The 13,010-nt window shown below is 38.4% G+C and overlaps 1 protein-coding gene across 1 annotated transcript in view; it reads left to right on the top strand.

Moving 5' to 3' along the window:
• The first annotated feature begins 2,284 nt into the window (after window positions 1-2,284).
• Window positions 2,285-13,010, top strand: part of LOC139975857 (uncharacterized) — a 28,133-nt gene continuing 17,407 nt past the window's right edge. The window contains exons 1-8 of the mRNA XM_071984106.1: window positions 2,285-2,443; window positions 3,355-3,481; window positions 3,924-4,092; window positions 4,359-5,873; window positions 7,087-7,241; window positions 8,324-8,443; window positions 8,883-9,103; window positions 11,979-12,080. Coding sequence (XP_071840207.1) covers window positions 2,387-2,443; window positions 3,355-3,481; window positions 3,924-4,092; window positions 4,359-5,873; window positions 7,087-7,241; window positions 8,324-8,443; window positions 8,883-9,103; window positions 11,979-12,080 — 2,466 coding nt within the window. The 5' untranslated portion in view covers window positions 2,285-2,386. The remainder of the gene's footprint in view (window positions 2,444-3,354; window positions 3,482-3,923; window positions 4,093-4,358; window positions 5,874-7,086; window positions 7,242-8,323; window positions 8,444-8,882; window positions 9,104-11,978; window positions 12,081-13,010) is intronic.

Raw genomic sequence — 13,010 nt, 5'->3', positions numbered from 1 at the left:
TGAATAATAAAGACTCCTCAAAAGAACATGCAATTATTTTCGCGACGTTATTGATCAAGCAAAGTCTCTTAATTTGCAGACAATATTCACAATAATATACATTTATTAACTTTTGTAATATTTCAATGCCGTCGTTCTATTTACGAGTTTACATTTTAGCAGCTACAGAGTTGATAACATGATTTAAAAGAGAGAACATTTTGTCGATATTTATTTCATACGGGAACAATGCAGGCTTTGTGTTTAAATATATGTTTATATATATACATATGTTTATATATATATATATGTTTATATATATATATATACATTGTTGTAGCCAGGAGAAAGTGAGTGCTGGCTAATTTGAAGAGAGTGGCGGCTAATTGTTTGACGATGGCGAGCGAAGCCAGCCCGTGAGCATAGCGAGCCCTCCTCTGCGTGAGGTCCAGGTGCCCTTGGTAGGGTTCGAGGGGCGAAGCCCCCAAAGCTTCAGGGTTTTAGATGATTTCAATGGCTTTAGGTGGCTCTATTCTACCCCTATATTTATTTGGTTTTGTTCAGGCTAGAGAATCGGACTACAGTATTCTAAATTATGATTCAGAATAGTAATATTTTGGGTAAATTATTTCGAGTGTGACACAGGTAATTTTCAGTGTATTTTGATTTCATTTAATACAAGATTCACTGATTTTTGTGACGGTCGGTAGGAAGCTTGAGTGGCGGTCGGTAGGATGCTGATTTACTCTGAGTGCCGGTATATATATATATATATATATATTTATATATAAATATATATATATATGTAATTGGAAACGTAATGAGAAGGAAAATCCAGAACAGTGAAAAAACTTCCAGCCTCCACCGGGATTCGAACCCGGGCCTCACGCTTTGTACGCGGACACCCTAACCAACTAGGCCATGGACGCTGATTGTATGTCCAGAGGTTCGAAACCGGTAAGGAAGGTCGTAATTTCACTGTAGTCATTTGACACCTGTATCGAACAATACCAGTTTCTGGTGACATATTTTGCCTTACTCTAGAGATCAAACATGATGCTAACCAACTCGAAAATCATTTGTGATTCCTAAAGCCGGATCTCGATCCCGAAGACTTCGAAGAGCAGTGGGACATGTGAATTTGATTTGAGGAAGCAACCGCAAACGACCTCAAAACGTCCCGATAAAATGAACCATCTGTGCGATCTGGTTAACTGACGCATATAGCTACCACAAATTCCAGTATTTGGATGTTTTTAAAAAGGTACCTTTAAATTATGCCTGTTGTTTTTGTTTTAAAATTTTCAACCACAGGAACTGAATGATAAGAGAAAGGGGCAGATTTTCACAAAGGGTGGGCACGTAACCCCCCCCCCTCCCCACCGGCATTCGCAGGTCCCCGGGTCTGCCGTCCCTGACCAATAATCTCTGTGATAGAGAAACCTGCTATTAACGAATTCCCTTATACTGTTAAAGGAGACACAAACATATCGTTAATATTGGTTTATTTTTGACAGAAAACTTTGTGAAGAACAATCCGCCCAAACAGCTATGAAATATCTTGATACTTTGGGGTAGATATCTTAGTTCAAAACTCGTGTCTGGCAGCTTTCGTCTATGATGTCATAGAGCCACCGTTTATCGAGGATCAGAAACCTTTTACTTTTTCTTTGTTTTTCTTTCCATATTTTGAAGATGAACGTAAGCAGTGTGATTCACTGATATTGATACCAGTATGAGATCATTCTTAAGAACTACAATATACTAGATTCAACATTTGCACAACCTAAAAGCCCTTAAAAATTCCACCACATGTGGCTCAGTGATGTCATATTTAGACTTGATCAAGTCTCTAGCCCTGTATGTGAAGAATGTTACTTAGTACACAACACTGAATACTTGAACAAGACGAAATGTGGACAATATCAATCCGAATTTCGGTTATCATTAGCCCAGCGGCAAACCAACATTTTTTGGTCTAAGGGCAATGTATACCCTATGTTTGAAATAAATTTGAGAGGTGAATCGTTTTGTCCTCGACTGTTTAGCGTCATGTGATTAACTGTCTTCATCTGACTATTTTGAGATCAGTCATATGAACATAATTATGCAATGTGACGGATAACTAAACTGGCATTTGCAGAGATACTGGCGACAGCATGAACTAATTTTGGCTCGTTTCGCGTTCGACAGAACAAGGACTAAGTGATATACTTTGAGCCAATTACTTTTCGCCAGGAAACAATGTTTACTCGGTCACATGATCAGAGCAAAAGCAAAACATTATTCTTGATAATATGCCAAAATGACTTAAGCGTCTTTCGACTACGATTTCCAAAATTGTTTAAGATTGCGGACAATTTATTCATATGTGTATACTGTCATATACCGTACGGATCACAGCAAAATGGATCACGTTAGATACGCGAACGGAGAAATTCCGCAGGATGGATGGGGTGGCTTCGTAAGTAACATTATAAATTAAGCTGAGTAAAGTTAGGCCTACGTTTCAAGGAAAGGGGTGTCTCTTGTCCTAATTTTAAGTTACACTCACGTAACGTTAGGCTTGGTTGCTATAGGGTCTGTGTGTTATTGTTAATAATGAGGTCGAAGCTTTGAATTAAGAGGAATTTAGGCGATTTAAGAACTAAAGTACTGCAGCTTCTGGGAGACCTGCACTCCTAGCCAATAACAGTGTACAGTTGAAATTATAAAGTAAGTTACTTGTGGCGCCTATATTTCGAAATGTTGTAGAGCATCCCTCATGAATGTCGTTGACTGTAGGACCCGAGTCATATCACATTAAACTATAAAGTTATGTTGTAACTTAAAATTTCAAGTAAAAATTAAAATATTCATAATTAATTAAAATTTGGTTTACCAATAAAGCATGGGCCGGATGGGAGAGGATAGGAAAATGTTTCCTAGCACCTAAATTTTCCTGTGATGTGCACTTCATACAGCTGTGCTTTTGCACTTCCAAAACGTTTGCCCCCACGCCCTCGCTTGACTTTTTCACTTTGGAATTCCTGGTGCCACCACTGAGCCTAGGACCTAGTCCCGCAGGAGGCTAGGTCCATCACTATAATGCTTTGCCAAAGTGCCATTTCTAATCTGCCATAACTTGGCAACTTTATCAGTATACTAAATTACAATATATAACAATGAAATCCTGGCAGATGCTTACTAGAATATAAAATGAATAATAGATAACGAAAAATACACAAATGCCTCATGCCTTTGAAAAATGTTCAGATGCAAATCTAACACTTTCATTCCCAATGTAATTGAAAGCATGTTATGGCAGCTTGTATCCTGTGCATTATGCATATAAACAGTATGTTGATTATTTTTCCAACATCTATATTTTTATAGGAAGCCTACATGAAGAAGAAAGCTGCTAAACTTGCCAGCCAATTCCAGCTAGATGCCGGCAAGTGTGACAAGAATGGCACCTCTAGTATTTTTAAAGGTGTTTCAATATATGTGAATGGTTACACAGGTAAGCTGGCCATCATTTCTGGATTTCATGACAATGGGTAGTGTTTAGAAAGAGTACGTAGTGGATGAAACTTACTTTTTTATCCATTGATGTTTGGCTATTGCCCAAAACACTGACATTGTTTAATAAGAGACCAAATGTTACCAATAGTAATGTGTGCAAAATACATGCCAATGTGTGCAAAAAGACAAACAAATAGTAATGTGTGCAATTACTAAATAGTAAAGTGTGCAAAAGTACATGGATATAGGGAGGTGTGCAAATACAATATATCATCCCAAAATTAAAGCAGCTGCTGACCGTGTTATAAAATCCTTGCTCTAGTTCTCATCATATTCACAACTAGTACAATATTTTGTACAAACTATACAAAGCTTACTTCTTTTCCACATTCTTGGTTTTGCATTAAATTTACAAGATGGTTTGTTTTGTTCTATTCTAGATCCCCCAGCAGAGAAGCTTAAAAGGTTAATGATGATGCATGGTGGGAGGTTTATTTACTATCCAACCAAGGCTAACACTACTCACATCATAGCCTCCAATCTTGCCTATACTAAAATCAAAGAATTGAAGAATGAAAAGGTGGTAAGACCAGCCTGGATCACTGATAGGTAAGAAAATATTATTATCTGCATATAGAGGTGCTATGTGTTTTGTTTTGGAGAGGATAAAAAATTCTTGGTTTTTCTGATGAATTTCTTGTCACACTAACTTGAAAGCTTACATCATTACTAGGGAATGCAAAATATGATTGAGATTTGGAAGGGGGGGGGGTGTGGAGGGGAGGGGAGGAAGGGAAGCAGACCCAGTTTTCCATGGTGTTGAAATGCAACCATTATTTGCTTATCCATGAAGTTTTTTTCTTCTGTTTTTACAGTTTAAAAGCTGGTAAGCTACTACCCCATGCACCATATATACTGTACAGACCAAAGGCATCAAATCAGACACTGCACAGGTTCGCTGACAAGAAACTTTCCAGATTGGACCGAGTCCAGCATGCGACAGAGAGCAAGGGTGAAGCTAGTTCACTCATCACCAATCCGGAATCTGTTTCGAGAAATGTTACTTCAGAGGGCTACTACCCTTCCTCTGATCACAAGAGAGAAAAAGTATCAAAATCTCCCACGGAGGAAGAAACCGATATTGCCCGGACTACTGACTCAAAGCCGGACAGATGTGATGATGTCACGGATACAGTCAGGAAAGGTGACACGTTTCCTGCCCCTGTCATTCACGAGGGCGACATACCATCAGAGAAATTCGCAACCCATGAACTCAAGAGGGTCGATCGGTCATGGTCTGAAAAGCTGGGAGAGAAAGGTATGACTTGTTATAGCAGACAGAAAAAGTCTGCTAACAGAGACGACTTAAATTGCATAAAAACCACCAGAGAAATTGAAAGTGACCGTAGTTCTAAAAAGAGAGTCTCTCAGGAAGGAACTAAAACCATAGTAAGCCACACCGGTCCAGTCAACGCCACTGCTTCTTCTCCTTCTTCTAACGAGAAGTCACCAAAGCTTAAGACAGAAGAATGTAAGATTGATGATAATAGCGAAGATATTACGGACCCTCCTGAGTTTGGTAAATTGTACTTTCCAAAGTCCACAGATCCAAACTTTTTGCCGTCGTTCTACCGGCACTCCAGTTTCTACCACCTGACCACTTGGAGAGCCGAGCATAGACTGTTCGTGAAAGAACTGCACAGGAACAGCGACGGGACTTTCCCCAGTAAGCAGAAGCTCATCGCTATGTACGGTAAAAACAGAGTCAACTCTGACCAGAAAAAGCTGAGGGATAACAAACTGGAAAAGCGGGACTCGGACGGCGCCGCCCCGGAAGCTTCCGGCGAATGGAGAGTGGAAGACGATGACGATGACCGTGTCATGATGCATATAGACATGGACGCCTTCTTCGTCAAGGTCAGTCTCCTGAATTATCCGGAATTAGCCGGAAAACCGGTCGCCGTGGCTCACTACGCCGGGAAGCCTGTGAACAAATCGTTGAAGAACTGGAATGAAAAGAGTCTCTCACAGAAATATTCAAACCAGAAGACTCACTGCATGGAGTTTTGGGCCGGGAAGGATAAGCCTGAAATTTTGCGGAATGGCATTAAAGGCGGCGGCGAGATCGGTGACGGAGTGGACCGATCCGACAGTCTGCCTCAAGTCCATAAAACTGAGCCGTCTCCACAGACGCTCGTAGCGTCGGAGAGCGAGAACTTCTCTTCCTTGGCGGCCATTGCTTCCTGCAGCTACGAAGCTAGGCTAGCTGGAGTCAGGAATGGAATGATCATGAAGACGGCTAAAGAGCTGTGCCCAGAGTTGCGGACGATCCCGTATAACTTTGAAGGCTACTATCGTGTCTCTAGGCAGCTCTATGAGATAGTGGCAGGGTAAGAGATTTTTGGTTTTGTTTAATATTTCTATCTTTTAATTCACTTTTTTCAAGTGTCCCTCCCCCCCCCAAAAAAAGAAAAAATTGATCGGAAGTGGGGGTGGGGTGTTGGATTGAGATGGAGGGAGAGTAGGAGGTGGTGGGGAGGGCAGAAACATGGAAAGAGTAAATCAGTCTCGTTATGGCCATTTTAATGCATATTCAGATCAGCAAATGGTATGATGAAAACTCAGTGCCCGTTGAATGATTTTAGGTTCCCTCTTGTTGATGTAGGAGGCTAAATTCTTACTCTTTTTCATTGTGAGGAACTGAAGAACAAGGTGCAGGGGGGTGGGCCTTCCTCAGTCAGACTCACTGCATGTCTCATACTGATACTTTTAAGAAGTAGTTTATTTTGGTCAATAGTAATCTATTTCATGGTGGAACCAAATCATTTAAGTAAATTTTTTCCCCCCTCCTATATCCATTAAATTGTTGTCTTATTTTCTGTTCAACATTTCCAGTTTAAAAGGACATGAAACATGTGACACAATTTTTTTTTTAACCTTCATGCAGTTAAAGCCTAATTTGAATATGAATGGAAAAGAAAAACATTATATACAAATTGTAAACAAACCACACAATTTGGCAAACTTTCAAGCGATTATAGATACAAGACAAAAACCGGTGGGGAAATGCATGATTGGAAATGTTCAAATTTTGTTGTTATTGGCATGTTGTTTGAAGTCCTATAAAAGTAGAGTTTCAACTTTAATATAAGAATCATGTTTATTCAGTAATGCTGTCATTGGGGCTAGCATTATTCAAACAAGGAAAATTATTTGTATGTTGTTCTTGAATATCAGAATGTGTATATTTTATACAATTGTACTTGAGTAATGTTTTGGAGTTTTTTTTGAACTGTGTTTAAGTTTGCAAAGTTTAAAAAAAAAATTAAATTATTTAAATTTATATAAATTAATGTTTTTTTTTGTTTTGAAATTTGAGTTTTAAAATGCATGTTCACATTTCCAAAACAAATATACATCAAGTAGACCAGAGCAGAAAGGTAGGATTTGATGGTGAGAATAAAAGTGAATTGATTGTTTTGGCACTTTAATCTTCTTGTAGCACCTGAATGAAATTGTGAGCCCCCGAAATTGGGTAAATGAAATATGAACTTTTTTAGAAAAATAAAGTTATTTTCAGTTTAATTTTTTCATTTTTGGTAGTTACACTCATGACATTCAGGCGGCCAGTTGTGACGAAGTCATTCTAGATGTGACCAATCTAATGGAGGAGACCGGAGCTACCGGGGCAGAGATTGCGGAAGCTATGAGGGAGGAAATATACAAAAAGACGCAATGCACTGCTTCGGCAGGTCTTGGTAAGATGGGGTTATAGCTGGGTAAACGTTTGCTATTTTATGGGTTTGGGAGGGGTGGGGGAGAGTTGAAGATTGTGTAGATGATGAGAGGTGAAAATACATGTCTTCAGCAGGTTCCAGTGTATTGATCAGTAGATGGCAAATATTACATACAGCCAGTGCTGGGATATCCAAAAGACAGATGAGGTAATTACCTAGGGACCCCTCTAAGTCACTGGGTCTCTGGGAGCCCATGAGGTAAGACAATCCAACTTCCTATCTTTGGGCAAAACTTAGAAAAGAGAACAGGAGGGGGGGGGGGGTGCCAAACATATGTTACTGTACCATAGCACCCATAGGCAGATAATCGCACACTGCAGATAGCAAGAGGAAAGCTGGAAAGGCCATCCACGTGGGGAGGTGTTTTTTTTCTTCTTTTTTTCTCATTAACTTTTATCCTGTAAATGGCATTTTGGATTTGATGTACTGTCAGTACATTTAAGGTCAAGAGCATTGACCTCACATACATCTAGAGTAATCCACATTTATAATCTATCATGCTTAAACTTCCTACACTCATTATACTGATGACCAGGTCCATAGCATCCTTCCATCTAGGGACCTCAGACACAGGTTTGAGACTAGGCAGGAGGGGGCAGAGGTCAAACCAATGTGCACTGATGCTGAAATTGCTGCCTGTGATAGCACCATGCCAATATAAAACTCATTACTGACAATCACCTAGGGTGGGGAGTGGGGTTATATCACCCTGCACCCCTCTCCTGGTGTCAGGTGATTTAATAGTTGTCTAGATGGGCACTAATCTCAACTTGTAAGTTTAGATCGGATTTCAAAATAATCTCCAGTGAAGTCATTGAAAAGCTCTTAGCAGTTTGATCAATCTTAATTTGAGGGCCAATAATGACAACTTTTATCAAATAAGAGTTAAGTCTATCCTAACTTTGAGTAATTACTTTAATAATTATCCACTAATAATTTGAAGTTATTTTGAAGAATAAGTTGACTTCTTGATATGAAAGATAACTATGTGTTTTTTGAATAATAAATGATTGTTGGGCTTCAATTTCTCTACTTTAATACAGCGCCAAATGTCATCTTAGCAAAGCTTTGTACAAAGAGAGCCAAACCAGACGGTGTTTGCACCCTCAGGAGGGAGGATATCCCAGAATTCTTGAAGCAAGCACCAGTAGGGGATTTACCAGGTATTAGATGTTGAACTTTGACATTCATATTTACAAAAAAAAAGAGGAAAATGGCAAATTACTGTATTCTTGAAGGTTGTGGTCATCATAAATGTGACCAAATGTAGCGAAGGATCCAATTAAACAACTACAAATTTGGCTCATCAAGTTTAATGGGAAATCAACAGCCATCGTATGAATTCACCATGCAAAAAATTAGAAAGTTAAATTTCTTAAAAGAACCCAAAACAAATATGACTACTTTCATGTCTTGTTAAGTACACGTATGCATCAGCAGTGTTTGCTTGTTCGGACTTTGAGAACAATACGGGGAAAACCCTGCACCTCCCACCCCCCCCAATCCCGATCCTCCAAAAGAAACAAGACCAAATCACTCCCGCTATCATCCATATGGTCATCGCACCCCAGCTCTGTGACCTTTCCTTCATACTCGTTGCAGGCATTGGGAGAGCTTTCAACCAAAAATTGCAAAGTCTCGGAATCTACACCTGTTCCGATCTTCAGAACGTTTCGTTGAAGACACTGCAGAAGCATTTCGGTCCGAAGATAGGACAGGTACTCTACGAAAATTGCAGAGGTCAGGACACGAGGCCTATGAGGTCCGAGAGAGAACGAAAGTATGTCTCTGTTGAGGTCAATTATGGGATTCGCTTTGACAATGTAAGTTTTTATTTTCTTGGGTGCTTGCGTAAAAACATTCTATGGTACTATTTATAGTGATTTTTATATCTTCCTGTCAAGTGCTAAAAAGTGAACAGTTAACTGTGTTCATCTTTTGCTCTGTCTATTTTAACTGCTATATTTAAAACCTCGTTATTCATTAACCCTAACCTTGTTATGCATTAACCCTGACCTTGTTATGCATTAACCCTAACCCTAAACATTAAAGACATGTACAAACTTATACCTATCATCACTGCTTAATCCATCTCTCTTTCGAATGTACATTCACATGAAACATAAAGAGATACTTCGTAACCGTAGGAATAACCCCCTTTTTGTAAAGCAAATACTTTTGTTATGGAATGTTGTAAGTACACAGTCCCTCTAAACCTACAATCACTGGTATCGAATACTATACATAGTCCCTTTAAACCTACAATCACTGTTATTGAATACTATACATAGTCCCTTTAAACCTACAATCACTGTTATCAAATACGATACATAGACCCTTTAAACCTACAAGCACTGTTATCGAATACTAGACATGGTCCCTTTTTAGTCTACAATCACTGTTATTAAAAACTGCACATAAACCCTTTAAACCTACAATCACTGTTATTGAATACTATACATAGTCCCTTTAAACCTACAATCACTGTTATCAAATACTATACATAAACCCTTTAAACCTACAATCACTGTTATCAAATACTAGACATGGTCTCTTTAAATCTACAATCACTGTTATCAAATACTCCACATGGACCCTTTAAACATACAATCACTGTTTTCGAAGAATATACATAGGCCTTTTAAACCTACAATCACTGTTACTGAATACTATACATGGACCCTTTAAACATACAATCACTGTTTTCGAAGAATATACATAGACCCTTTTAACCTACAATCACTGTTATCGAATACTATACATGGTCCCTTTAAACCTACAATCACTGTTATCGAATACTACACATGGACCCTTTAAACATACAATCACTGTTATTGAATAATATACATGTACCCTTTAAACATACAATCACTGTTATCAAATACTATACATGGTCCCTTTAAACCTACAATCACTGTTATTGAATACTATACCTAGACCCTTTAAACCTACAATCACTGTTATTGAATACTATACATAAACTCACACTTTAAACCTACAGTCACTGTTATTGAATACTATAAATAGACTCACACTTTAAACATACAATCACTGTTATTGAATACTTTACATAGTCCCTGTAAGCCTACAATCACTGTCATCAAATACTACACATGGACCCTTTAAACCTACAATCACTGTTATCGAATACTACACATAGACTCACCCTTTAAACCTACAATCACTGTTATCGAATACTATGTGTAGTCCCTTTCTTACTCTCATATCAATAATTTAGATAGGTCATTCTTCAAATCAATATCGAGGGTCTTGTTTCCTTATTATTGTTCCATTGTCTTCATTTCCTCATTAAATTGCATTTTGTCGTGCATTGTGTTCATCGAGCTATTGCTCAGTCTGCGTAGGTAGAACCGTCCAGAAACATGATCAAACAGTTATTCTTGGAAAGGAAAGTGGGTGGGATGGTGAAGTCAGTGGTGTATGCAAGGGGGAGGGGGAAGCCTTTGGGCCCCCCCCACCTCTGACCATACCATCGGTCAAGGGAAAATAGTTCATAAAATTCTTCATTCGCATCTGGTCATTACACAAAAGTTTAGACTCCCTACCTTAAGCAGTCGGGCAAATTTTAAATGTTGCCCCTCTAGATCTTTGAAATTTCAGGCTCACTACTGGGAGGGGTGGGGGGGGGGTTGTGGGAATTCTGTATACTACGTGATCTATGTCATATTACCGCTCTGGAGGTATGAATTTGTTTTTTTTTTAATGAAGAAAGAAGAACATATATTCGTAGCATGGATGGATGAAGTTAACATTTTATCCTTACATATCAAGTTGTCCCAGTTAAATTTGTGCCACATCTGAACTTGAAGCAAACAAGTGTGATGTCATAGTTGCATAATAACCATTTTTTTTTAATTTAATTTTTTTATAATTTAACCTAACTTTTCACTCTTATTGCTTTCATCATGGATCGGGTAGGGTTCCTAATTTACCTTTGGAAAGGGAAATCAAAAAGGGAAGTGAAATTAATGATATATACCAAAGAATATTGGTAAGGCAATATTCATATTGTGATGCATTTCAGTTTTAAGGTAGAAAGTAGATGGAAACATTAAAAAAAAATATTCCTTGAACCCCCAACCCCCCTCCCCCCAAAGAATTTTTTTTGGGGGGGGGGAAATGTCATCCATGACATCTGCTTGTTTGCATTAAAGGTATGCTGTATTGGCCCCAAATATGCTAGATACTCAAATATGGTCACCTTTGGTCAAAATTCTTAAACTCTTTCTATTACAACCTTCCAGGAAAATTTCCTCACTGGGACATTCAGTTATCTTGTGTGTTCCTTAAAAATGTCTGAGAACAATTTGGAGAGTAAAGACCTCCAAGAAAGTACTTTTTGAAAACTTCTAGCAATTATAGTGTGCTATAATTTGGGGCCTATACTGACTACCTTTAAGTTTGGTACAAACCTTATCAACATTGAGCATAATTTTCGCAAAGTAATACATATTGGAACTGCAAACAAATTTCATCCGATGCCGCTTTCAATAAATCAAACATAAAGTTAACCTTGGAATACCCTTTTGAAGGTCAAGGTTGCTTCATGCATATGTCAGTATGCCAAAATTTTGCAGTAGTGATTAGCTTTGACTCCTATAACCAGAGTAAATTAGTTTGTGAATTTTCTAAGTTATTATTTTCTGATCATAACGATAATTTTCACTTTTCCAATAGGATAATGATGCATACCAGTTTGTCCACCGACTCTCAGAAGAAGTTAATCGAAAACTGAAACGGCTGAAGATGGTAGGCCGGACAATCACGCTAAAGCTGAAGGTAGGTTTCAATTAAACAATTGACTAAAAAAAAATTTGGATAATAATTTGCTTGACCTTTTCTGGAATGAAATATTTTAAATATGTTCGAAATTTTCAGAAGGTACTTTCTTGAAGGCTCGCCAGACCCTTTATGTGATTTACAGAGAAGGAAGAGTGTTAAATTTTGATAATAAAATGTCTTGGAGAGAAACAGTTGCTTTCAGGGTGGCAGTATTTACATTCTTGCTGAAGTTTGAAAATGAGTTACCAATTCCTTTTTTTTTGATGTTGTTGATATTTGTGGGCAGAACACTTCTAGCCTTTAAATTATGTACCATAGCATACAAGTAACTGAAGAAAGTGATATCATCTTCCCTCAATATGATAATACAGTTGGGGGTTTCAGACATTCCAACTCACACGCATTTGGCGTGTGACACACACATTTCCAGCCCTTCACACGCTCACACACTATGTGCACTTTATCACACGCAATCCACAAACAATCTCCGAAAAACCGTCCTGAAAGATGCTAAGAAGGCTACATACCTCTACAACACAAAGCAACTTTGAGTACTTACACTTACAAGAGTAGTGCGTTTGCCATGGTGGTGGTGGAAAACGCCGGGTGGAGAGGTGTTGGTACTAGAGATTGAGAAGTGCGCTTCAATTTCCGATATAAATGTTCAATTATGTTAGCAAGTGATTACTTTCATCGATTCAAGAAAAGTCTTTGTTGAGAATTTTCATGCTTGTTGAGTTCAATAATATATATGATGATGATGAAATTCTCAATATAAAATTACTCAGAGAAACTGAAAAAGAATGCACTATTTTGCATCTTGGCAGTCAAAAATATGAAAATTTTTCCAACAGGGAGGGGGATATCCCCTCCCCCTAGACCCCTCCCCCACTGCCGCTGATCACACTCATAAATTGTTGGAAAGTC

Source organism: Apostichopus japonicus, chromosome 11, assembly GCF_037975245.1.
Source record: "Apostichopus japonicus isolate 1M-3 chromosome 11, ASM3797524v1, whole genome shotgun sequence".
In the NCBI taxonomy this organism is placed as follows: Eukaryota; Metazoa; Echinodermata; class Holothuroidea; order Aspidochirotida; family Stichopodidae; genus Apostichopus; species Apostichopus japonicus.
The sequence above is the reverse complement of the archived record's forward strand: the minus strand, read 5'-3'. Positions and strand labels throughout refer to the sequence as shown.